The sequence below is a fragment of the Tamandua tetradactyla genome, chromosome 7 (genome assembly GCF_023851605.1).
Source record: "Tamandua tetradactyla isolate mTamTet1 chromosome 7, mTamTet1.pri, whole genome shotgun sequence".
NCBI lineage: Eukaryota > Metazoa > Chordata > Mammalia > Pilosa > Myrmecophagidae > Tamandua > Tamandua tetradactyla.
In genome coordinates this window covers 77222135-77248622 of record NC_135333.1, presented here as the reverse complement: position 1 = coordinate 77248622, position 26488 = coordinate 77222135, and the positions used below count along the sequence as shown (strand labels likewise).

At 39.3% G+C, this 26488-nt stretch overlaps 1 protein-coding gene and 1 long non-coding RNA gene across 12 annotated transcripts in view; one reads left to right on the top strand and one right to left on the bottom strand.

Annotated features, from left to right (window-relative positions):
• Positions 1-22006, top strand: part of GUCY2C (guanylate cyclase 2C) — a 69136-nt gene extending 47130 nt beyond the window's left edge. For 2 of the 3 annotated variants that reach the window (XM_077170156.1, XM_077170158.1), the window contains 8 exons: positions 1247-1338; positions 4404-4562; positions 5009-5201; positions 14657-14831; positions 17221-17319; positions 18778-18872; positions 20205-20281; positions 21382-22006. In XM_077170156.1, the coding sequence (XP_077026271.1) occupies positions 1247-1338; positions 4404-4562; positions 5009-5201; positions 14657-14831; positions 17221-17319; positions 18778-18872; positions 20205-20281; positions 21382-21556 (1065 nt within the window). In that variant the 3' untranslated portion in view covers positions 21557-22006. Of the gene's footprint in view, positions 1-1246; positions 1339-4403; positions 4563-5008; positions 5202-14656; positions 14904-17220; positions 17320-18777; positions 18873-20204; positions 20282-21381 lie in introns of those variants that run through there. The other variant, XM_077170157.1, reaches the window with a different exon arrangement.
• LOC143691542 (uncharacterized) lies at positions 14591-24520 on the bottom strand. Of its 9 annotated transcripts, XR_013179565.1 has the most exons (8): positions 24292-24511; positions 23679-23751; positions 22691-23147; positions 22476-22587; positions 20147-20295; positions 18697-18839; positions 15513-17385; positions 14591-14857 (listed from the first exon to the last, which is right to left on the bottom strand). It is a non-coding gene; the product is annotated as an uncharacterized LOC143691542 (long non-coding RNA). The 9 variants fall into 9 exon arrangements; XR_013179562.1 differs by lacking the exon at positions 22476-22587 and having other exon boundaries at positions 20147-20527; positions 22663-23147; positions 24292-24512; XR_013179563.1 differs by lacking the exon at positions 22476-22587 and having other exon boundaries at positions 22663-23147.
• Between the last annotated feature and the right edge of the window lie 1968 nt (positions 24521-26488).

Below are 26488 nucleotides of genomic sequence, written 5' to 3'. Positions count from 1 at the left end.
CTACTTTCCTGATATTTGTATCCTCCTGGGTTTCCCAGTCCTGCACTTCGTTGCAGCACCCTGGCTTCCCTTCGTGGACCCTCCTTTCTACTCTGAGTTTATACAGATGTTGTTTAAAACCACTTTCACCAAAGCATCAACATCCTAAATTCACTTGTGTAGCTGGGTGCTTCTGGAATTGGGAATGAGGAATAAGCTTCCATTTCTAGTAGCCGGCTCCAGTGTTCAGGCCTGGAAGTAGATCAGCTGGAGCTGCCTTAAAAACACCTGGTATTTCGTTTTGTGATGCTGCATCACATTTGTCAGCTGATGCTGTCCATTCTTCTCCGACATAGTCAGCAGTTCATTTTCCAAGGCAGGAGCATGGTCTACCATAGACAATCAAAGGTTATATTATGGTGCTGGTCCCTTTCTAGGGGTTCGTTTAAGCAAAGTGCAGGGGCAGTGTGTGCTTCTGGTACCATTTGTGAACCAGAGCAAAGAATAAACTCTATTTAAAACAAATGGTTTCATCTACTTTTTGATCAAGCAAAAGCTGCAAACAAGTGGTAACAGATGAGATGTTGGTTCTGTGTGCTTCCTCACGTCTTCCTTGTTGGCTGCAGTTGTGCATTACAGTCATCTGGGGAACTTCAAGAAAATACTGTTCCCTTTGCTTAGGCAATATTTGTGATATGCTTATACTAAAGAATTAATCTATTGTTTGTCTGAAATTCCAATTTAGCCAGGTATCCATATTTGTATTTGCTATATCTAGAAACCTTCACAGGCCCCATCACAAAACAATTAAATCAGAATCTCTTGGGATGGGGCCTGGGTACAAGAAATTTTGTAAATACTCCCCAGGTAATTCTAATATCAGCCACAGTTAAAAACCACTGATGGTTTACTCTCATTTAGAGTCACTTGTCTTATACACTCTTAAGTCTAATTATTCTTTACCCTCCCCAACATAAACCCTGCAAACCACCCTAAAGCATTTTGTTTCTCCCATCTACTGAGCCTCATCCAAATCGATATCACCATTTTCATTAATTTAGAACCTGACAAAATTGCTGGATAAGGTCGGGTTGGTGGTGATACCTGAGTCAAGAACTGCAGAGAACTATGAACTTATCCTCACTGTCAGAGTTGGAGATATTTTAAAACTATGTCTTGCCTTATTTCCTCGCATAATGGAAGATACTAATATAGGATTCTTCCTTGACTGAGTTGACCACCCCCTTAGCTAACCGTTTTTTTCCAGATATATCTACTTGTAAAAAGCTGTTGGGAGGAAGATCCAGAAAAGAGACCTGATTTCAAGAAAATTGAAAATACACTGGCCAAGATATTTGGGTATTGCTACAGTTTTAATTTTTTCTTGCTAATTTCTTATTGTTCTAATAACAGTTGACATTCACTGGCACCTAAGAATGAGTATACCTGTTGCAGAAGGGAAAAATGCCAGCCTTTAACACCTGTCTCAAACAAATTAAAATGATATGGAGAGGATGGTGTGACGGTGATTCAGTGGCAGAATTCTCACCTGCCATGCCAGATACCCGGCTTCGATTCCTGGTGCCTGCCCATGAAAAAAAAAAAAAGATATAGAGACCAACAGATGATTTCTTAGGAAAATAATCACTTGAAAAATTAAAGATCAAAACTTGCTAGGTTAAGAACAAATTCTGATTGGTCAAAAAGTTGTTCATTAAAAATGAAATTCATGGACCCCTCTGCAGAAGTCTGGTATGGTCTCTGGGAATCTGTAAAACCCCAAATCATTTTTAACATCAACAAGTTTCTTTACATGGGCAGGCACCAGGAATCGAACTCGGGTCCTCGGTCATGGCAGGCAAGCACTCTTACCTGCTGAGCCACTGTGGCCTGCCCATCAACAAGTTTCTTAAGATCACTATCATTGGCCCAGGTACTTTAGACTTGTGTCATGAATCAGAGTGTAGTTCATTGTCCACAAAATAAAAATATCATCATACAATGATCCAGCTAGGTTGGATGCTAGATTTCCCATCTTTTCAGTTAGACATTGTGTTGAGTGGGGAAAAAAACTGGACTAAGAAATAGGCGATCCAGTGTCTAGACTAGCATATGATAATAGCTTGTCGTATGCATTATTAGGTGAATTGTACCCTCACTGTCAGTTTTCTTGTTGGTAAAATTGGTTTGAATAAGCTAATTGCTATAGTTCCTTCCAGCTCCAACTTTCTGAGGTTTTCATTAGGTCAAAAGATTCGAAGACAAGGTAGAATGAAGTTGATGGATATGTAGTTGCTTATTGGTAGAACTAAGCTGTCAGTTGTGAGAATGGAGCAGGAAGGTACAATTTAAACTCATATAGATAAGTTGGGCCCCTGATGTTTAGCCTTTAATGCAGTGGTTCTCAAACTTAACCACATTAGAGTCACCTGCAGATCTTTAAAATACTGATTTCTATAGCCTGGTACAACTAACTGGTCTGGGGTGCAGGCTGGGCATTGAGATTTTTAATAATGACCCAGGTGGTTAAAATATTCAGTCAAGGTGGAGAAATTGCTTTAATTGGATTAATTAATCGTGGAGTAAGATCATGAATAATCCATTTTCATCCCTTATACTTGCTCCCTCAGCCATTCCACTAGTATAGTATCCATTCTATACCAGTGATTTCAAGTAAGAATTCTGGGGAAGCTTGTTTAAAAAATTCAGTTTCTTAATCTCCATCCCAACAATTTTCACTCAGTAAGTCTGGGATGGGGCTCAGAAATGTATTGAATTTTTTCTAGCATCTCTCCCTACCCCAGGTGGCTCTGGTATAAGTAATCTTCTCCTTCAGTGCAAAAATGTGTAATTTATTGCTAATAATGACATGTCATGAACATCATCTCTGATTCTGCCAACAATTCCACAAGACCTTAGGAGCGTACTTCCTTATCGAGCTCCCACCAAGACTTGTCAGACTTACCAGGGTCAGAGAAAGCTGGTTTCTCTTCTACATCTCCTTGGCCTAACAAAGTAAACCAGAGTTAGGTCTTTTGCTTTAGGACTCTGACTCTCTGTTCTGAGGAATACATGAGCCATAAGGCATGGCTTGTTGTTGTTGTTTTTGTTTTTTTTGCGGGGGGTGGGGTTTGCCCTTCTCTCACACTTCAGAGTACCATTTCTAGAGCCTGTTAAAATTTTTCTTTTTGGGGTATTCCTCTTGTTGCAAACTGGTCATTAAAAAGTTAGAAGCTATGAATAAACAAAGTAAAAATATCACCTGGAATTATAATTTTTGCCATTTTGTAAATTGATTTTTTAACAATATAGAGAAAGCATCTTTGAGTATTTAACTATTCTAATTTGTATTTAATAATACATTAATATTCCATTGTACTATACTATTTTTCTTATTCCATATGTTTTACTCATCTGTTGATAAGGTAGATAAAAGGAGCATCAGATGCAAGGTTTTCGCAATCACACAGTCACATTGTGAAAGCTATATCATTATACAATCATCTTCAAGAACCATGGCTACTGGAACACAGCTCTACATTTTCAGGCAGTTCCCTCCAGCCTTTCCATTACATCTTGACTAACAAGGTGATATCTACTTAATGCATAAGAATAACCTCCAGGATAACCTCTTGACCCTGTTTGGAATCTGTCAGCCATTGACACTTTATTATGTCTCATTTCACTCTTCCCCCTTTTGGTTGAGAAGGTTTTCTCAATCCCTTGATGCTGATTCCCAGCTCATTCTAGGATTTCTGTCTCACGTTGCCAGGAAGGTCCACACCCCTGGGAGTCATGTCCCACGTAGACAGGGGGAGGGTGGTGAGTTTGCTTGTTGTGTTGGCTGGAGAGGCCACATCTGAGCAACAAAAGACGTTCTCTTGGGGGTGACTCTTAGGCCTAATTTTAAGTAGGCTTGACCTATCCTTTGTGGGTTTAAGCTTCATATGAACAAACCCCAAGATGTACTGTACTATTTTAACTACTCTATTTTTACAAATTTAGGTTACTTTCAAATGTTTGCTATTGTAAAGAATGTTGTGCCATTCTTTGAGGTTAACCTTGAATACATTTACAGTTTTCTCCTTAGAGTAACTCACAGAAGTAGAATTGAAGGGCCACTAGTTATGTACATTTGTACAGCTTTTGATGCATTTTGCCATATTACCCTCCAAGAAGGTCATACACTCTACTTTCCCACCTTCTTACCAATATTGGTTACCATCATTATCACATTTCTTTTTCTTTTCTTTTAAATCTTATTTTTATTTCTATTTCTCTAATTTCCCCTGAGGTTAAATTTTTCTGATTATGTCTATTGGCCATTTTAATTTTTTTGTTAAAAAAAACCAGTTGGCTACTGTTTTACTGGATGTTCATGTTTTCTTAATGTGTGAGAGTTCTTTATATAATTTTACCTACAGCCTTTTTCATGACCAAAAAAATGAAAGTTACATGGATACCTTGATCCGACGTCTACAGCTATATTCTCGAAACCTGGAGCACCTGGTGGAGGAAAGGACACAGCTGTACAAGGCAGAGAGAGACAGAGCTGACAGGCTTAATTTCATGTTGCTCCCAAGGTAAGGCGAATCCTCCTGCTCTTGTGGTTTGCCAAGATTCCTTGTAGCTAAGAATTGAAAGCATCAGCATATCTGTCCAGTTTTTATCTTTGTATTTATGTAGGATTGTTCCCTTTTGCATAATTCATCAGCAGATTCTTGAGTTTAAAATGTACATACATTGCTAAGCCTTGTTCTGATTTGTATTCTAAATACTTGGAAGAAAGAGGCTATTTTTTAATGGCCATGCAAGCCACGGAAGTGTGGACTTTAGCATTAGATGGATTTGGGTTCATGTATGTGGTATACACAACCTATCTTTTCTTCCTAACCACCTAATTCACTGAAACTCTCAAGTTTGAGAATTTCTGGTGGACAGTTATTAACTACTCTGTTTCAAAGATTTATGCAATAAAAGAAAAAAAAATTACTGATGTTGAAGGCACATTTTTTCCTTCCTCCTCTAGGCTGGTGGTAAAGTCTCTGAAGGAGAAAGGCATTGTGGAGCCTGAACTGTATGAGGAAGTTACAATCTACTTCAGTGACATTGTAGGTTTCACTACTATCTGCAAATACAGCACCCCCATGGAAGTGGTGGACATGCTTAATGACATCTATAAGAGTTTTGACCACATTGTTGATCGCCATGATGTCTACAAGGTAACCACATCATCTGACAGGGTGAAAACTTCTTACAGGTCATCAGTCACAATTCATTGTTCCTGTTATTACTCATCTTTTGTCCTATCTAAAATAAGATTTCATGAATTGGTGCTTGAATCCGATGTAAAGGTGAAAAGAAATGGAAGAATAAGAAGGATCAGAAGTTAAAATGGCCATGTAACTTTAGAAGCAAGGTGAAAGGAACAAAGTTGAGCAGGAATGAACTTTGGGTAGTAAAATAGAGAAAATGGCACACTCTCACATCATCTTCAAAAATGGACAGTGTTTAGGCTGATTACGAATGCAGCTGAGAAGACACGGGGTCATATAAAGCAAAACAGGAGTCAGGTCATCTGTTACTTTTTGTTGCTATTGAAATGAAAAGATTAGCAAACATCATTCAGAGAAGAATAAAGTAGAGCTGGATCTTTTATCTGACTAGCATGCTGACCAGTTCTGGGCTAATAATGTGTTAAGTTGAAAATAGACTCTGAAAACCAAAATGCAGAATAAGTTTATTGAGCTAAGTGACATGCATGGGAGCAGGACTAAAAGAAAGTTACTGCTCAAAGAAAGTGGGGGGGAAACAGTTTCTAAACTGTTTAGAACAAATAAAGGGTATGGGGGGACACGGGGAGGGGAAGGCAAGGAGGACGTGAGCTGGGTGAGTTGTTTGAGGCAGGGTGTCTTTGGGTTCCATAAATCTGCAAAAACTGCCCAGGCAGGTGGGCCATGGTGGCTCAGCAGGGAGAGTTCTCACCTGCCATGCCGGAGACCTGGATTCGATTCCTGGTGCCTGCCCATGCAAAAATAAATAAATAAATAAAATTTAAAAAAAAACAACTGCCCAGACAGAATGTTTGTATAGGAATGGGCTTATCTGGTGAGGAGTAGCAGACTTGTGGTGTCAGATGACTATTACAGTTCCTCCTTTCCTATGGAGGCAGAGGTCTTAATTAGCAACCTAAAGGATGGTTGATATGTCAGCCTGCCTCAATTGCTTTCTGTTTCTTCTCTGTAGTTTCCTGAGTAAAATGGAAGTTTGAGAAAATTAAGATGATTAGTAAAGCTATTTACCATTGTTAACTTCACATTCCCTTCCTTTTGGTCAAGGGAGTCTCAAGACTCCTGATTAAGGTAATTTAGGGACGCAGGTGAAACAAAATACAACTTAGTGACTTTTAGTCATGGAGACATGAAGTTGGTGAGCCATCGAAGGGTTCCTGGGCTAAAGAGGAGCAGGAACACAAGCATAAGTAGAAATGAGATTAGGGAAAGTGGGAATGTATAACTGTGTTACAAGTTACTCTGTCCCACCACTGTTAACAATCTCTCTGCCACCTCTTCTGCTTAAGTCTCTGAACGTAGGAACAGGAGGGTTCAGGTTTACAATCTGACGTTGAGAAATGAAGTCACAATTGCAATATAAACAGCAATAGGATAAACAATTTTTCATTTATAAACTAAGGAGTTTTGGTGCTTAGAATGCCATATTTAGCAACTACCCAGGTTAAGCTGTACTAAATAGGTGTCACAGATGGGTGGGTCAATTTTAGATGTTTTCTAAAAATAAAAATAACATGTTGAACAGAGAGAGAACAGTTAGAATTAGATAGTTGCTACTTTGGGGGATATGGATGATTAATAGCTATTATTTAATTACTCTAGTAAACTAAGGACAGTGGGAGAATATCTTGTAAGAGGCCAGAGCTACTTGAAGCTGGCACGTATCTGCATACTTAACAGTCAACCTGGTTGTAGAATGTCACCACAGCATGGCTTAATCAAGGAAGATATTAGATGAACTTAGAGGAAGCAGGGAAAGAAGCCTGGGGCACAAACATAAATGTTTATTGAGTACCCAAGTGGGAAGCTCTTTTCTTGTAAATAAAATTACTGCAGAACTTTCTCCTATAGGGCCGAGGGTGTGCTGTTAATGAGCGATTGTTAGGCTTACAGTTCCACACGTGCTGTCTCCCCGTAAGAGCAAGCTTTAGTGCCAATTGTGTCCTTTTAGTGTTTAACCACATAGTTCCAGCTTTTATTTCCCTGGTGGATACATTTCTTGTGCATCCTTCATAGTATAGCGTTGTTGGTCCTTTTGAGCACAGGAAGACGGACTCCAGGCTTCCACTGGCCTGTTTCACAGGGCTCTTAGGCACTATACAACACAGCCAGTCTGGAGGCAGTGTTCACTGTAGAGTTAAGGAGACGGAGCTCTTTCCAGTAGGTAGAGTTTCCAGGCTGTGCATATAGTAAGATGTTTCCATCCACTTTGGGGACATGTCCAGAAGATGTATGTGGCTGATACTTTTATAGTTTTGCAGGCTCTGGAAATTGGCTGTGCCAGTAACTTAAGTGGGAGACAGTGTTTGTTGAAACAGAGGTCCAATTTCCTTTTCATGTTTTTCCTAGGGTTATGTGAGTTAATGGGTAGAACATAGTTTATATACCGCTTTGCTTCTTTTTTGTTGAAGGTGTAGCTCTGACCTGTATAGCTGACAGTAAGTACCTTCAGAGAAGCATTGGAGTAAAACAATGTGACTGATAAGGAAATTTGATTATTTCTGTGCCATAAATTCTTCAAAAGAATTAAAACTATGATTAGCGGCACTATATTGTTGTCTAATATTATGTAGATCAGCGACCAACAGAAGCTTAGAAAGTAACTTTCAATTTCTATAATGTTTTCTAAACATTTCTTATGCAATTTATAATAAATGAACTCAACTATTTTTAGTAATTCATCTTTTATAAGGTGAAAAAAATGAATTTTTGCAACTGTTTGGAATAATAAGATATCCTTTAGGCTTTGACCTTGAGAAAGCAAGATGTCAAAAGTTGTTAGGTTTGAAACAATATTTGGTTCCTTATTTAACTAAAGTTAAGGAAAAACAGCTTTTTTAAAAGTGTGAAGATGATTTTCTTAAAAACTAAGGACATTCTTGTGTCTGATGCTCCTTTTATCTACCTTGTCAACAAAGGAGTAGAACATTTGGAATAAAAATTAAAAATAGGGGAAACAAATGCTAAAATAAATTTAGTTTATAATGCTAGTGATCAATGAAAGCGAGGGGTAAGGGGTATGGTAGGTATAATCTTTTTTTTTTTCTTTCCTGTGTTCATTTTATTTCTTTTTCTATTGTCTTTTTATTTCTTTTTCTGAATTAATGCAAATTGTTCTAAGAAATGATGAATATGCAACTAAGTGATGATATTGTGAATTACTGATTATATACATTGATGTTTTATTTGGTTTCTTAATTTTTAAATTAATAAATAAATTTAAAAAAAACTAAGGACATGATGAAGTCAACATAAAGTACAAGAAGTAATTCTGATAAAACATAGACTTTTGCTTTTTTTAACACTGATTATTCAGAAAAACTTTTATAGCCTCTTATTAAAAATAGAATAATAATTTAAGAAAATTTTATTACTTTAATAGAGAGAAAACAAAATTTTAGTTTGTATTGATATATTATTTGCTACTAAGGCTTTTAAAAAATTTTAGATCGACACATTAAATCTTATTCAACTTTGACTACAAGAAATAACTTTCTTCTTTTTCTATATACTTTCTACAACTTTCTATATCTATTCAGGTCGTAGCTGAGAAGTTAGGACTTTAGTGATGATTATGATTACTGAATTATAACATATATATCCCTTCTTACTTTCTGGTATATTGGAGTAGGCAGAGGGAAATACCTGAAATTTTTGAACTATAATCCATTTTATCTGGTTTTTTGAATTTAGAGTCTAATGATCACTTAAGATAGCCCCTGATGTTCATTAATAAAGGGCCTTGGGTCAGCCCAGAACTAACCTACCCCAGTTCCAAAGTTATCTTGATAATCAAAACTGGATCTAACTAAAATGGTCCCATTTGGCATGCACAGTAGTTTAAGTAAGTGACCTATTCTTCATTATAATAACAAAAACCATGACCATCCTATTAAGGCCACCATTTTCTTATATACATTCTGTGACTAACTATGTAATCAGTCTGCACATGCTCAATAATTAGATCACCTCTCATTACATCATCTGTTGCTGTTGTGCTCATTATCTTAAAATCTGCCCATTTTTTTAATACCATATACCTGTCAGAATCACAGCAGTTCAGGGAGACAGATTTTGGGGTTGATAGGCCATCTAATCTCCTGCTTTGTGCTTAGTAATAAAGTCTTTCTCTCTGAAACCCCAGTGTCTCAGGAATTGGTTATTTGGCTGCACTGGGCAGAGAATCCACTGCCATTGTCCAGTAACAAGATTTTGTCTTACATCTTTTTATTCTGTAACAACCAGTTATCCAGGACAAAATTACTCTCTCTTTCCTTTAATAAAAACACAACCTGTATACCTTACATTCTTAAGCTACCAGAGTGATTCTGGAAGTTATTTTCAAGTAACCATTTTACAACATACAATTACCATATAAATTAAACTTGTTAGAATAATGCTTAATATTTAAAACACTTTAATTAATGCATTGTTGAAAGAGTAATATACAATCTTTAAAAAGAATTGATGGGTGTATATATATATGTTTATACTGTCCCCTAAAAAAAAAAGATTTAATTTTATGTTAATTTTGAAATCCTTGAAGGTATTTTGTCTTTACAGTTTTATAAAATCCTTCAGGGGCAGGCTAGCTTTATGAATGTGCTTACTACTAAAGGGCACTGAACAAGGGTGAAGCTAGAAACAAGCTTTACAATCTTGTATTACAGTTACTAAATCAGATTATTTGAGAAGTATTCCTAAAACTTTTGCCTTCCTTTATGCGTATCTTTAAAATGTAATTATAAGGCAGCTTCCTCAGCAGGTGTAGGCATATTAGGCAGATAAAGGCTAAAACATTTGCTTCTTAGTTACCAGGAGGAGCAGCTTTTCCCAATTTAATTAATTCCTCAGCAGCGTATTACAATTAGTTCCACTTTTCACTTACTGACTAAAACAGGATTGTTAAAGGGACTTTACATTGCTCTGACAATTAGCATTTTTGCTAATTCTTTGATTATTGGTATTTCTTGATGTCCTCTCAGGAATTCTAGGTTTTGGATCCCATTTTTTTTTTTTTACCTCTTAATTTTAAGAAATGACAGGGTAGCACTTATATATCATTATCTCTCTTATTTAGCTGTTCTCACGAACTTGTTACTAAAGCAGATGTGGAAATCTGCATGTCTCTTTTTAGCTCTAACTTGTTTTTCAATTTGCCGATATATCTGTCTTGAGACAGCTTACTGTAGCTGACCATACCGCACAAAATGACCACCAGCTGACTGCTGAGGCAGTGCTTCTGCTATTTTTATTAGGGTTCATAATGTCTTTGTAACATGTGCTATGTTCCCTCAGGGTTTTCAGGGTATGCCCTTACTTGCACAGAGGTGTGTAGCAGTTAAGCAATTGGGTGACTTCTTCTTACGATAAAGAAGCAGGCCACCTGGAGATTACTCCTCCAGGTTCCCTACCCTAGCTCAGGCTTTGGGTCCAGGGAACAAAGGATTTGATTTTGAATGAGAACATGAGGTTGGGTTAGATGGGTTAGTTTTAAAAGACCTAGCAGGGACAGATCAGGAATTCAGGTATTAGGAAGGGGAGGAGAAAAGGGAGAAAGGGGTTTTGGCAGCACTGTGAGAGAAAGAGAGCAAGAGGGTGAGAGAGAGAGGGATAAAGAGAGAGGGAGAGAGAAGCAGCTGCATTAGTTCTTTATTGTTTCCTTTCAGTAGTTTCTAGTAGCCATTTGTTAAAAGCATTCCATTTAGCAAACAATTTTAAATTAGGGGCTAAGTTTTTCCTTGAGATAATTAAGTCTAATATGATCAAAACAGCCTCACTGTGTCTATGTAAATTTAGATTCATCAGAGGTTAGTTTAACTCATCTACCAGGATACTCGGAACTGGTGACATTAGAATTCTTATGTAGATATAATAAATGACTGTTTTTAATAAAACAAAACAGAGTCAATAAAACTTGGCAGTTCAGTAATGAATCCACAAAGGTTTTACCAGGGTGTGCTGGTTTGAAGCTGTTAAATACCCCAGAAAAGCCTTGTCTTTTTCCTGATCCAAATTTGTGGGGGCAGTCCCACAAGGTTGATCAAATAATCAGGACTGTTTAATCCAGATTCAGCATTGTAGGGTGGAAACCCTTTGATTGGATTGTTTCCATGGAAATGTGACACACTCAATTGTGGGTGTGACCTTTTGATTAGATGGAGATGTGACTCCATCCAGTTGACTCATGGGTCTTGATTAGTTTATTGGACTCCTTTAAAAGGGAAAACATTTGGAGAAACTTCAGATGCAGATGCAGACACAGACATTTGGAAATGCAGAAGCCCTAAGAGATGCCAGCTGCTTCAGAGCTGATAGAGATGCAGATATTTGGAGTGGAGACAGAGAGAGCAGATGCCTAGATACGGACGTTTGGAGATGCAGAGCCCAGCAGATGTTGCCATGTGCCTTCTTATGAGATGCTAAGCAAGCCCAAACCCAGAGCTGTGTCCTAGAGGAGCTAAGTGAAGGCCCATAGACACTGAGAGAGGAAACCACTGGTATCAGAAGCTGTAAGCTACGGAACTGGGAACAAGGACCAGCAGATGCCAGCCACATGCCTTTCCATGTGACATATATTGGCCTTTCTTGCGTCAAGGTATCTCTCTCTGTATACCAGAATTTGGGCATTTTTATGGCCTTATAACTGTAAACTTCTAACTTAATAAATCCTCTTTATAAAAACCAACTCATTTTTGCTATATTGCATTCCAGCAGCTTTAACAAAACAAAACACAGACTATTTGCTCAACAAAACAGATTGACTGACTGACTGTGTCTCAGAGTTAGAGAAACAAAAGAGAATTCTCTTACCAGACAGTTGAAAACAACAGAGTCTGCAACAGAGCTTAAGCTCAACAAACATATTTGACCTCAACTGCAACACAATGGGAGTTCAAGGATCTGAGAGGGCTAGCCAAGTGAGCCAGATGATGAACCTGGAGAAAACGGGGCACAAATAATTCCTGCTGGTACCTAAGCTCTTCCCTGAACTGCCATCCCAGCATTGTCCTGACAGCTGTCTTCAAATCCCACTTCTGACATCAGACTGTTAAGTTGAAAACAGACTCCAAAAACCAAGGTGCATGTGCCAATTTGATGCCATTATGTTCCCCATAAAAAACCATGTTTTAGTCCTGATTCAATCTTTGGAGGAAGGGTAGCCATTTCTTTTAATCCTGACTCAATACTGTTAATCATCTCCACAGTGAGATGGATTAGATCATCTCCATAGTGATGTGGCACACCCAATTGTGTGTGTGACATTTTGATTAGATGGAGATATAATTCCACCCATTCCAGGTGGGTCTTGATTAGTCTACCAGAGTCTTTTAAAAGAGGGAACATTTTGGAGACAGTTGACAGCCAACAGAACCCAGAACTAACACAGATGCTGACACTTGGAGAATAGAGCCACAGATGTTTAGAGATGCTTGGAGCCCAGCAGACATTGCCATGAGATGTTAAGCAACCAGGACCTGGAGAAAGCTAAGGGAATCCAAAAGATGAAACCCAACCTTGGAAAAGCAAAGTGAGGAACCCCCACAGGAACAGAGGCTGAAAGCAATGGAGCCCAGAAGCAAGGGACCAAAAGATGCCAGCCACGTGACTACCCAGATGACAGAGGTGTTCCTTACCCATTGGCCTTCCTTGAATTAAGGTATCTTTCCCTGGATGCCTTAGTTTGGACAATTTTATAGGCTTAGAACTATACACTTGTAACTTATTAAATTCCCTTTATAAAAGCCATTCCATTCCTGGTGTATTGCATTCTGGCAGCATTTAAGAAACTATACAGTGCAGAATAAATTTATTGATTAAATGATCCACATGGGAGCAGAAAGAAAAGAAACTTACTATTCAAAGAAGAGTGGCAAGGAAACAGTTTATATATGTATCTGTTTAGAAAAAATAAAAAGAGTATGGGAGAACAGGGAGGGAGAGGCAAGGAAGAGATAAACTATGTGAGTTTTGGGGGAAAGGGCATCTTTGGGTACCATAAATCTGCAAAAGCTGCACAGGCAGAATGTTTGTGTAGGAATGGCCTTCTCTGGTGAAGAGTAGCAGACTTGTCAATGTCAGCATGACTTGTTTATTATAGTTCCTCTTTTCCCATGGAGGCAGGAGTCTTAATTAGCACTGAAAAGGATTGTTGGAATGTCAGCCTGTCTCAGTTGCTTTTTGTTTCTTCTTTGTGGTTTCCTAAATAAAAGTGGGAGTTTAGGCAAATTAAGATAATCATTGGTAAATGGTATTGGTAAAAAGCTGTTTACCATTCTAACTTCACAATTGTATGATTCAGAAGAGTAGAGGAGAATTGAATTCCCACATTTTCATATCAGAAAAGCAGTAGAGCTTATAGATGAAGTAACTTTATAATTAGACACCTGCATTCAAATTTCAGTTTTCCCCTTACTGTGTGACCTTGTAAAATATGTTTCACTTCACCAAGTCTCCCTTTAGCTATCTGTAAAATGGGAGTAAAAATAATACTTAACTCAGTGGTTTATTTGGAAGATTATTGAGATAACAATGTTCCTGAAACATTGTAATCCCTTAAATAAAACTTAGAGGACACTCATATAATAATCTGTTAATATTAATCAGCAGAAAGGATGTCTCCAGTAGGGTTTGTTTAGTCAATTTCCCAATGCGTGGAGCCCAGAGAGCCAAATTAACAATAGTTCCTGTAGAAAATGATAAAGCATTTTAGAGAAAGTTGGCAAAAAGGAGTTAACTAACCAACAGGTGCAGAACTATACATATCATTATCAAATAAAATTAAAGAGGAAGACATTTATCAAAGAATACTGCTTACAGGATGCCATTAACATTAATTTAGTACTTATTACAGGAAAAATGTTTGGAATCATCATACTACAAGAATGTTTATTATGTCTTGGAGGAACCTACAATTATCTTTTGTAAAATAGTATGTGAAAATTGATAGATGCTAAAGATGACTCTTCTGGTAATTAAGGAGTTCTTAGATAAATTTAGTGAAAAAATGATAATCCAATGGAAAATGTTAATGTTTTCTCCTGGAGACAAAGACTATTTGCATAAATTGCCTAAAATCAGTTAGATTATTTAACATTTATAGAATTGGCACCATATCTGGATGATTTATATTCATATTAAGTACTTTAATGTGGTTTAAATTCTTTCTAGCTGTTTATCATTCATTTAACTAGATTATAAAACTATTAAAAGCCTGAAGAAATAAGCATGGACAGATCTTGAACTGGCCCCATTAAAGGCAAACAGGACCATGTTCATACTGAATTCCCAATAAACATGCATGTTTGATACATAATTAGTTGCTTCTGTTTAATTTCTGTGCCTTTCAAAGGGGCAGATTCACTGATTAGAAATGCTTTCCACAGGTGGAAACCATTGGTGATGCCTACATGGTGGCTAGCGGTTTACCCAAGAGAAATGGTAATCGACATGCAATAGACATTGCGAAGATGGCCTTGGATATCCTCAGTTTCATGGGGACCTTTGAGTTGGAGCATCTTCCTGGCCTACCAATATGGATCCGCATTGGAGTTCACTCTGGTACCATATGCATCTGTGTGCACCACCTAAATCAGAACAGATAAAAGGTCTTCAAGTGTGATAGATTTTCATGTGAGGTTTACTCTTGAATTCTGTCAGTCAAATATGGGGCTCCATCCTTACATATTTAGACCCAGTCCCTAGATAGCTCTAGAAAACACTTTTTTGACAGCACTTTTGACACTTAGAATGATAAACAACCAACAACTTGCTGAAACAAGAAGCTTTGGGCTTCTAATTTAAATCATCATATTTATTCTTTCATTTATCTCCTCCCCATTTCCTTACTCCCCTAACTCTGTATATTTTTTTCACTAAAATATTATAGAAGCCTAAGTGGATTAGATCATCTATAGAGGTAAAAATATCTAGTTGGACAACTTATAATAAAAAGGCATTTATGTCCCCCCTTTTTCTCCCCTCCCACCTTCCTTCTAATAGTGCAGAAAGAACACAGGTCACTTTAAAAACCTTGAAAGTTGCCCAGGCTTGACCTGAGGGATTTGAGAAGATGAGTTACAAATAACAGAAAAAAAACATAGAGAGGAACTCAGAAGTCATATAGATTAATTCTGTGCAGAGCATAAATTGTCTTTATATTTTCCTTAAGTAATTATATAACCACTTTTAAAATAACTTTAGGACTCCCAGAAAACTCATGATTTCTTCAAGCCAACTCACTCTGTCATTGAATTGTGATTGCCAGGCAGCTTTTCCTCGTGTTACGTTAAATCACTTATCCATATACCTTTTCTTGTCCTTCTCCTGCCCACATAAGAGGGTCAGAATACTTATGATCTGAGAGATGACACTGGGCTTTGTGACAGTGACCAGAAAACTGTAATTGCAAATGTCATCCTGTATTCACAATGCCTAGCACAGAACCTAACAGTAAATATTTGTTGAATGAGTAATAAATTGGTGAGATTCTCAAAGTGACAGTAAATAGAAAAAAGTTAAACTGCTACCACATCTTTGACTGCCAGGGAAAAACCATTTCCTTCACTCGTCATATCCATGGCCAAATGCCACTGATGTTTCCATGTACACATGGGGGATTTCTTGCTCCCTGTCCACAGCAGCAGTATACTCTTTTCCAACTCTTCACACATTTCCAGGCCTGGAGGGAGGGATGGCAGCAGGACTGCCTGAACCAAGGCAATGAGACTGGGGCTCTGGCCCTGGCCCAGACCATTTTCTCCATGACCTGCTAAATGTCTGGGGTTATCACCATTAAGACTTCAGGTCATTTTATACCCGGAGGGGTTTGGACCTGTGAAATTAAAAGGTTGCAAAGTTAAATTTTGGGAATCCAGAGATATATATCTACAAGGAATTTTCTACTACCAGGCCTCTCCTACCTTTATCACTTCCTTTTTGAGAATATACCTAGCACTCTTAACACAAGGCCAGGTCTGGCTGGGGAGCTCAGAGATCACCTGATTAGACAGCTGCCTCTACTGCTCCTTCCCTTCCTTATGGGTTTGTTTTGGTGTTTGGTTTGTGTTTATTTTGTTGTTTTTGCTTCAGATCTGTTAGAGAAGGGCTCAGCACTCAGGGAAAGCTCAAGTATTGTGATTTTTTAAAATGCTCATAAACAGAGTATTTATTTCTAGGATAAATCCAAGAAACTCATACAGATCAAAACTCAATAAGCCAAATAGAAAATTAGTAGTTTTCTGAGTTAATTGTTAACTTCTAAAAATTTCTTGCATTCAGTCATTCCATGCAAATGCTTCATTGAGCAACTCTTCTTTCCTACCTAATACCCACAGAGTACAGTCTTGCATTGAGTTTTGTTGCTTGTTGGAATGTTCTTGACTTGCAAGCTCTTCTATCCAGGTGCCTTCACCTGGCCCAAGAAAGGCTTAGGAAAGATTATACCAAGTCATTGTCTTCTGGGTCTTCCATCATCATGCCAGAAATACCTGACTAAAATTTAATTAAATTAAATAGACTTGGACCATTGTGCCTTTGAGTCTACTGTGTCACCTAGCAATCTGGAATTCAGAGTTGTGTGACTTGATACAGTAAGCAAGCAGGGGAAGTCTTCATCCTTCTTGAGAGCCTTCTATTTAAAACATTAAATATATAAGGACTTCTCAACTTTGTGACCTGGATCTCTGAAGCAGCATGTCATCTTGTTTAGTGCAAATTTAATTACTGTGGTACAGCGAAATACTGGATGAAAGCATACATTGAAAAATGATGTTTCTCTCATTGGATACATCCATTTAAAGCAAAAGTGACAGTTCACATTCCACATACTCAGCCACTTCTCCAATGACATGAATATTCAGCATTTGACTCAGAGGAGGTAATTGTCTATCTTCACTCCATGCTGCAATTTCCATTGTCTCCACTTGCTACTTTCTGTCTCCTGTTTCAGGTCCTTGTGCTGCAGGAGTTGTCGGGATCAAGATGCCACGATACTGTCTATTTGGAGATACTGTCAACACAGCCTCTAGGATGGAATCCACCGGCCTCCGTAAGAATGGAGATTGTTTTTCGTTGAGTACAAAGATTCTGTCTTCTAGCAGAGGGGAATTGTAGGCTAAAATGCACAATAAATAAATAAAATGCACAAGTTACAAATCACCAGTGAAGTGAATGGCCCTTTACATTGGCTGGAAGTGATCCTGTGTCAATCCAGTCCCTGCTATATTTGCTTTTATTGTTGTTTATAAATAATTATTTATTCATCCTTCTTTGCTCAGCTTTAGACTGTTACTGTCATTTTTTGGCTCATTTGCAATGTATTCAGGCATGTTCCACCTGGAATGGCCATTCAATTTAAAGTTGGAAAAAAAATGAATGGGTTAGATATGGAATATCTACCGTGGTTCATTTTTCTATTCCTCTTTTATTTGATTTCCCTGGGAATTGGCTTTAGTGAAGAAAAATCTAAGTGTTCATTTTACACAAAAGCCTATATCGTATTTGTCTAGCAGGGCAGAGTTACAGTGCACTGCATATAGTAGCCCAATAAATACTGATGATAATGACAGAAATGGAAATATATAGAAAAGAGAAAGAAACATTGGAAGATATGGGTGGCAGAACTTACAAAAACACAAAACACCTTGGTAGTCTACTGATAATCTGGTACTAGCTTATAACTAGCTTATATTGGAAAATTCATGCAGCAAAAGAGAGAATAAGGTTGGGGTCAGAAAGTTAAAATCCTATCTGGTAATCAGTAGCTCTGTAAGTTGGAGGAAGGGTTGGCAGAGAGTGACTGGATCTTTCTAAGCCTCAAACAAATGATGGTATAAGTTGAAAATGGGCTATCAATCCTGGCTGGGACGGTTTGATATGACATATGTTAAGCATGTAGCATGCCTCTGACACCTGGTAGGCCTTTAATATGGGATTGTCATTATTCTTACTATTGTTATTATTTTTGGTGTGACTGTTAGGCACCCACAGTGGGAAAAGTGGTATCCAGAAGCAGACTTAAGAATCAGAACTGGAATGCCCTCACCACTTATTGTCAGAAGGATAACAATATCTCAGAAGTATAAAATTTGAGAAAATTAAGACCTTGAAACTCTCTCCTGAGTCTTCCTTTTGCCCCCAACATGCCAACTATTTATCAGAATCTTTACAAACGGGGCCCTCACCAAATTCCAACCCCCAAGCTCAGTGCCACCCGCCGAGTCCAAACCCACGCCCAGGGGCTACATTCCGGACTGGAAGCAGAGTCTGTGGGGCACCACCCAAGGAGCCCCAGTATTCAGGACACTAAAAGCAACTGTCAGACCCTCTTTCTTCCATTTGTGCTAAGATTCTGAACCTCACTGATTTTATTCATAAATTTTCTTTCACAAAAATATCTACGATATCAAGAACACCTGCAACTTACCTTCTGCATCCCAGGGAAACCAATGTGATTGTGTAACACATTTTAAAATGGACATGATTTTTATCTGTTTTGCCTTCCCAGCCTTGAGAATTCATGTGAGTGGCTCCACTATAGCCATTCTGAAGAGAACTGAGTGCCAGTTCCTGTATGAAGTGAGAGGAGAAACATACTTAAAGGTAAGGAACCCACAGAAAAAGCACATGGACCACTTCCTTTCAGGCTTGATGTCCAGGCTGGTCATCCCATAGCTGGTGAAGCTGAGGAGCATGAAGACAAAGAATCTTGTCCTAGGGCCATGGTGGCTCAGCAGGTAAGAATGCTTGCCTGCATGCCCGAGGATCTGGGTTCGATTCCCGGTGCCTGCCCATGTAAAAGAAAAAATGAATCTTTTTCTATACTCCCCACAATGATCACCCACTTTCCCTGGGAGGAGAAGCCATCTCTGAAGAATGTCAGCTCAGAAATTTCCTTTACTTCACACAGCTCTTGTGATATTTTGAACTATGACCAATATGCTATAACATGTGCCATTGCTTCCTCCACACAGTCATTCCTCACTATTCATAGATTCCATATCTGCAAATGCACCTAGTTGCTAAACTTTATTTGGAACCCCAAAATCAATATTCCCGTTGCTTTTATGATCACTCACAGATATGTGCAGAGCAGAAAAAATTTGAATTGGCCAACCCACGTATTTTCCCATCTGAGCTTGAACAAGGTGGCGTTCTGCCTGCTTGTTTCTGTTCTCATGTGGTCAACAGATGTCCTTTTTTTTTTTTCTTGCATGGGCAGGCACCAGGAATCTAACCCAGGTCTCTGGCATGGCAGGCAAGAACTCTGCCACTGAGCCACCATTGCACCGCCCCAGATGTCCTTTTGACATTATATTTAATGACACATTTTTCACATTTTTATGCATTCTTTTGGTGATTTTACTGTCTAAGATGGTCCCCAATCGTGTGCTGCCTAAAATGTTCTAAAATTCAAAAAGGCTATGATGTACCTTATGGAGATCACACATGTGTTAGATAAGCTCTGTTCAGTCATGAACTCTAGTGTTTTTGACCATGAGTTCAGTGTCAATATGTGTTAAACAAGGTGCTTTTAAACAGAAACACACATAAAACAAAGTTCCTTGTTGATAAGTTGACAAAAATGTGTGACTAGAGACTCTCAGAAACTCTGCATTTCTCCTAAGTGAAATGGATGCTAATTCAGTGTCCACAGCGACTTTGTATAACGTAACTTCTTAGAACATCCCATGTTCCTGAAGTGATTTGCCTTACCTCTAACACATCTTTATTTCCAAGTACTTATTAAAAGATAAATCTCTCATTCTTCAGACGTGTTTTTTCAAAGTATTCTCCTTTTTCCCCCTTAAAGACATATCAAAATATCACGATAGCAATATTACAAGAACTCTAAATTAAAAAGGAAGAAAATTCACCTAGAGTTCTGCTATGCCAGCAAATTGTCCACTTTTCTTTTTCTTTTCGTCTCACTAGGGAAGAGGAACTGAGACCACCTACTGGCTGACCGGGATGAAGGATCAGGAGTACAGTCTGCCAACCCCTCCTACTGTGTAAGCTGCTGGGGCTGGCAGGGAGAGGGAAGCTGGAGATCATGGCTCTCTAAGTTGTTTTACATATAGACGATTTGCTGACACATGCTTTGCAGGTGACAATGATATATATTGCATACGAGGTTAGGGGCTATGCACATAAGAAGGTTTAGGCATCTCCTTTCTCTGGCTACTAGAAACTGGGGGCTCCAGGCTTGCTCAAGAAAACAGAGGTCAGTTTAGAGGTCACCTCCTGCATGTCTGGTTCTGACAAGAGAAGAGCATTCTGGAGGCAAAGAGGAACTCAGCAGTTCCACCCTTGCCCACACCTTGTCCTGAGACACCTGATGGAAACAAGACCTTTCCCACCCCCAGGACTACAGTTCTGGTCTTTACATCGAGTTGGTGTTCTCCCTGAGAAGAGGGTTTCAGATCTAGCTGGCAGGTTTCAGTTCCCCAAAAGGTGACTTTAATTATCATTCAGTTGCACATGGGCAGGTACTGCAGCTACCTGTCCAGTGGCTGTTGCTATGGTAGCGGAAGCCTGTCTTGCAGACTCCTAGATGCCAGACCCGGACAGATGCCAAGCCTGTAGAGACACCAAAACCCCATCCCTGGGCACAGGTGACCTGGCCCCTAGGAATGCCACAGCTCTAGTCCAAGCTCTTGAAACCTTCAATCCATTCTGAGCCCTCCCCAAACACCACCCCACTCCCAGATCTTTGTGGGACCAGCAGGTTTTCTGGGTTATACAGTAGGTACCTAGCATCCTCCTGGCTCCTTGATCCCTTCTTGCAGGGGCTTATGTAATCCTAGCTCCTCCTAACTATGCCTTCTAATTCCAGCTGTGTGTTGTTTCCCTTTGCAATTGAAATATAATTTCCTGCTTGAAATAGATTCAGTTCTTTCTATCATGACCAACACATTGGGGTAACAGTTTTATGCCTCATCAAAGGCAAGGATTGGCTTGAAATTTTTGGATTTCCTGTGTCTAGCAGTGTCTAGCACATGATATGCATTCAATGAGTATTGTGTGAACTGAACTGAGTATTCTAGAGCTAAAAAATATTCTGTATGAACATACTGAGAAATTCCATTTTGTCTCCTCACCCCCTTTCCAGGGAGAATCAACAACGCCTGCAAGCAGAATTTTCAGACATGATTGCCAGCTCTTTACAGAAAAGACAGGCCTTAGGGATAAGAAGTCGAAAGCCAAAAAGGGTAGCCAGCTACAAAAAAGGCGCTCTGGAATACTTGCAATTGAACACCACAGGCGAAGTGAACACTTATTTTTAAACCTAAATGAGGCCAAAATCTCAGTCAAATTAAATCCAATTGCACTTAGCTAGCAACCTCAAACATCCTGAAAGCCTCTATTTTCCTGAGACCTCAGTGAAACAGATAAGAGCTTAGATGATTTCTATTTAGTCTTGGCTGCCCTGACTGGAATACAGACTTTCTTTTATGAATCAAATATATGCTCTTGGTGCAATAACTACCTTTTCTCTGTAGCCTTACACCTTACACTAGTAGTTTCCACCTGGATAAGAAGAGGAACTAATACACCAGCCGGAACCTAAGGAGATTCTGTTCTTATTTCATGTATTTTGGTTTTATTTTGTTTTGTTTATTGGCTCTGTTTCTGTATTTGTGATAGAATTTTTCAAATTGACAATTATATTTGAAATACTTATCTCAATTAAATTATATTTAACTCAAAATAGTTCTTGCAGAAAACATATTATATATTAGGTAAGAATAAAAGTTAAAAGTTTAATGAGTCTGTGTGTTTCCACCGATTCTATCCATTTTCTGAAATGCATCAGTTGTCATCTTGTGCTCACTGAAAAACTGGCTAAACTCTCCTGCACTGAAGCAGAGCAAAGCTAGCATTGCTGCTCAGGGGTAAGAAAGTCTGAGGTCAGTATCATTTGCCCCACATGAGGGGTTTTGCTTCCAGCCTCTACCATGGGAAGCAGACATGCAGCTGTCTCAGGTGCAGGACAAAGTCAAATCCTGTTTACCTGTGAAGACAGCCCTTCAAGCTGCAAATATTCCCTCCGCACCATCTAGCAGCCACCCCTTACCCCTTCTTAAGGCATCTAGCTTCACCCATTTGCTTAAAATCTTGGGGAAAATGATGAAAGTCAGCTGGTCTTGAGTAGCGTTGACTCAGCAAATGCAAGAACAAATTTGCAACTCCTCTGCTACTAACCTTCAAAACTTCAAAATGAAAACATGTCCTCCAACCATATTACTCCTCCCCCAGGCCTCTGCCCTCAAAACCACTTCTGAGATTAAGAAAAATCTTATGTCTTCTCTGTCACCTAGGAAAGCAGAAAATGAAAATAAAATACAATAATTTACAGGTTGAACACTCAATGTGCAGCAAGAGTCCTTACTTGGTATCTGGACATCTGTAATCTGTACCTCAATGTCCAGCACAAGGAGATTCTCTGGATGGGGATCAGATTGTGACATAAAAGCTCTTGGTCATCATTCATAAGTATGTTGAGCATCAACTTTTATTCCAGGAGCTGTGTTTGGTGTTAGAGGTGTCCAAACATGGTCTCTGCCTTTAGGAACTTTGAATCAGACAGGGAAGAGTGAAATGTAGAGATGGGTAGGTTCTAGTAGCAAGCAATATTCTTGACAGCTGGCAGATTCAGTAACTCAAAGACTGACAAAAAAAAAAAGACCCCAATCATCTTTAATTCTAAGGCAGCATTGATGAAACAGCTCCTCAGTTGAAGACTCCAGGAGTCATCTTCCATCGTGGTCACTACATATTTGTGAAACATTTCTTAACCTTGAAACAGAGGCATGGCCCCAACTTGCCCATCTAGCAACATAGATGTGATATACCAATTCCAGTGATGGCAGTGACCTAAGAATGGAACCCAGACAAAGGTCAAATTCCTGCTCTGCTCTCTACTACCTGAAGATTAATTAGCATCTCTAGGCCCCTGGTGTTTCATCAGTGAATCACAAATCATAATACCCACTTCACTGTCTCATTATGAAGATTTAAAAACAAAAAATTTGTCAAGAACCTACCACAGTTTCAGTCACAAAGAAGGTTCCAACAAATAATCTTTACCTTTCAGTTCTCCCCTTTACTCACTTTATAATTCAGAATGAATAATTTTCAACCCTGGGACTTCTATGTAGGCTAAGTAAACCTAAATTAATTTATTTTTAACAAATGACTGTAGAATTTTTCAAATGTACACAAAAATAGAGGGACTAACTAACAAATTCCCATATATTCATCAGTTTCAAGAATTATCAGATTTTCCTAAACTTGTCTCATCTATTCTGCACCGATTTTTTGTTTTGTCTGTTAAATGCCAAATATCCAGCATCAAAAAGTAATCAAGACCTAGGGTGCGTGGGGGTTCAGTGGTAGAATGCTCACCTTTCATGCGGGAGACCTGGGTTAAATTACCAGATCATGCACCACCACCCCACCAAAAAAGAGTAATCAAGACCTAAAATGGAGAATAATATTTTTTCCTTATTCTTCTTTCTTTAAATCCTTTGAAGAACAATGAAGATAACAAATAATAGAAGAGAAAAATTTAAACTACAAAATACTTGTCAAAAATTGACAGCTACAATAAAATAAGGAACAAATTAAGGGAGGAAACTTAAGCCAGCTCTTACTTCCATAGACCTCAAGCAAAAAACAAAAAAAAACCACACACACACATAAGAGATTTCCCTCAAAGTTGATAGCACAGTTCTGAAAGGCTCATATGTTGATTTCTAGATTATTGTAACCAGATCGAGCCCATGAAGAAGGAAATGACCTTATACATATTTTTAAAGCCTCAGAACCACAGTGGAAATAGGTCTGAGATAGAAACAATGCTCATAGTATTACTAAGTCTACCACATAATATCCTATTGAAAGGGATGTCAGAAATGAAGTAGGAGGAGGAGTGATGGCAGATCTGAGAGTAGCAGGGTCCAGGAATCAGTCTCTCCACCAAATCAACTACTGAACTGATAGGAACAGAATCAAGTACTTTGAAACTCCTAGTGGAACACTGTGAGGCATCTGGGGAGGAGCAGGAAGAAGGGGCTGATAAATTTTGGTAAACACCATTGAGCTTCACCCTTCCTGTAGCTGCTACCATCCATACCTCCCCCTCCCCAGTCTCAGGGCAGGCAGCAGTGGGGACTGGAGCACAGGCTCTAGGCTCAGCTTTTTGGTGCTGGGAGACATAAAGACCTAGTCTTCCAAATTCCGGGAGGGCGAGGCTGTTCTGATTGCAGATCTCTACTTTTGATTGGTTACTTCAGATCACAGTGGGGTGGGGAGGGGCCAGCTCTGAGGGTGGAATTGTTCTAATCCCCCAGGCAAAGGTAACAGAGGAAACTTAAAGATGGTGGGTGACCTTCAGTTAAAGGACCACATTAACCATACAAATGCTGGGTTGTGACTGAGTAGTTAGGATTTAAACGATGATGATGATTATTACTGAATTATTATATAGATATTCCTTCTTGCTTTCTGGTGCTTTGGGAAACATCTGAAATCTCTGAACTATAATTCAACTGCCCTGATATCTGATGATGAATGTAAAAGCCCTTATCTTGAGCCTTTGTGATTGTATGAGCTGTTACTTCCTTTATCCCATATTTGCCTTAAGGCAACTTACAGGGTCAAAGACTATAATGCTAATAGAAGAACCTGAGTTAGCCTTTAACTGGCTCCAGCCCCAAGGTCACTCTTTTACATTTGCAGATTGTTCTTGCTTACACTCACTATTGTAATGGCAAGTCTAGCCTAGTCTCAACCCTGTGCATACTTACTACTGAAGTGACTTGCCTTTTGAAATGATAACTCTGTCTCCCTTTCTGCTTAAACTTGATTATTTGAAGTTGTAATGACTTCATCTCCTCTTGTTAGACTCCATAAAAAACCTTGTGAAAGGTTTAGGAGGCGAAAGGGTGAGAAAGAAGAAAGGTAGACCAGGAAACTCAAAGGGGGGGGGGGGGGTACTTCTGTGCTCACGGGCAGAACTCACCAAACCCAAGATGGAGGGAGGTGAGTGCACGCATGGGCTTTGGTGCAGGCAGCTTTTAAGGATGGAGGTCAGGTGATGTCCAGAAGGGGCAGTTCATTAGTTCCTGAAGTCAGGTTGGGAGGGGTGACACAGCTTCCGCAGCTCCAGTTGCAGTGCCCTTCCCTGTTCCCCCGACCTAGCATTCCAGCCTTTTTGTGATAATAGGTTGCTGAGATCTTTCTGGCTACTTCCTGCTGTAGTGGGGTGGCGTGGGGTTATAGGCTGGAACCATCATGGCCAGGGGAGTGGGGAGGCTGGCTGTAGGAATCTGGTGAGGAGGGCAGGTGATGATAATGATGCAGAAGCATTTGGTTGACTGCTACCCGGGATAGTTCCTTCATGCATCCCTGAAGGAAGTTGAGGAGGCAGAGAGCTAGGAGAAAAAAGAGACAGATCAGGATAACTGGCCCTAGTAGTGGGAGGAGCCATGTCACCAGAGGAGAAGAAAACCAGCTTAAGGCAGAGTTGGTTCCTTGTTTTCTGTGGTAGAGATCTCCTCTTAGTTTGTTTAGGGTTTGAATATTTTGTTCCACCAGACCCGACTCGTTGATGTAATAGCAGCATTTCTCTTGGAGGAATATATATGTTCCTCCTTTTTCAGCTGTCAGCAGGTCTAAGGCCTGTCGATTTTGAAGAGTTAACTGGGCTAGTGAGGTGAGTTGGCATTGTAGAGAGGAGAGGGATTTTGATGTTGATTCCAGGGCTACCTGTAGTCGAGTTTTAAAGTTTTGAGAGGTTAAAATATTGTGTCCCAGCGCCCCTCCCACTGTGGCTGAGGCTGCGACCAAAGCGGTTAGGCTGATGCCTGCTAGGATAGGAAGAAAGGCAGTCCTTTCTGAGCGAGGAGAGGGCAGTAGCCAAGTTAGTTTGGACTCCCCATAGAGGGTCAATTGAGGAACAGTAGTTACCAGGAAGCATGGTCCCAGGGCAGTGGAGTTAAGGCACTTGGTAAGAGTTCCATCACACCAGAAATCTTGTCCTTTGGGGGCATGGGTGGGGCTGTGGATAGTGACGTTAGTCTGCCACTTGCTATGAAGTTTTGTTTGAGGGTTTTTTATCCAGTGTTGTGAGGCTCCTAATTTGGCAAGAAGATCTTGCCCCATTAGTGGGCTGGGGCAAGAAGGCATTACTAAGAAAGAATGTGTAATGGGGT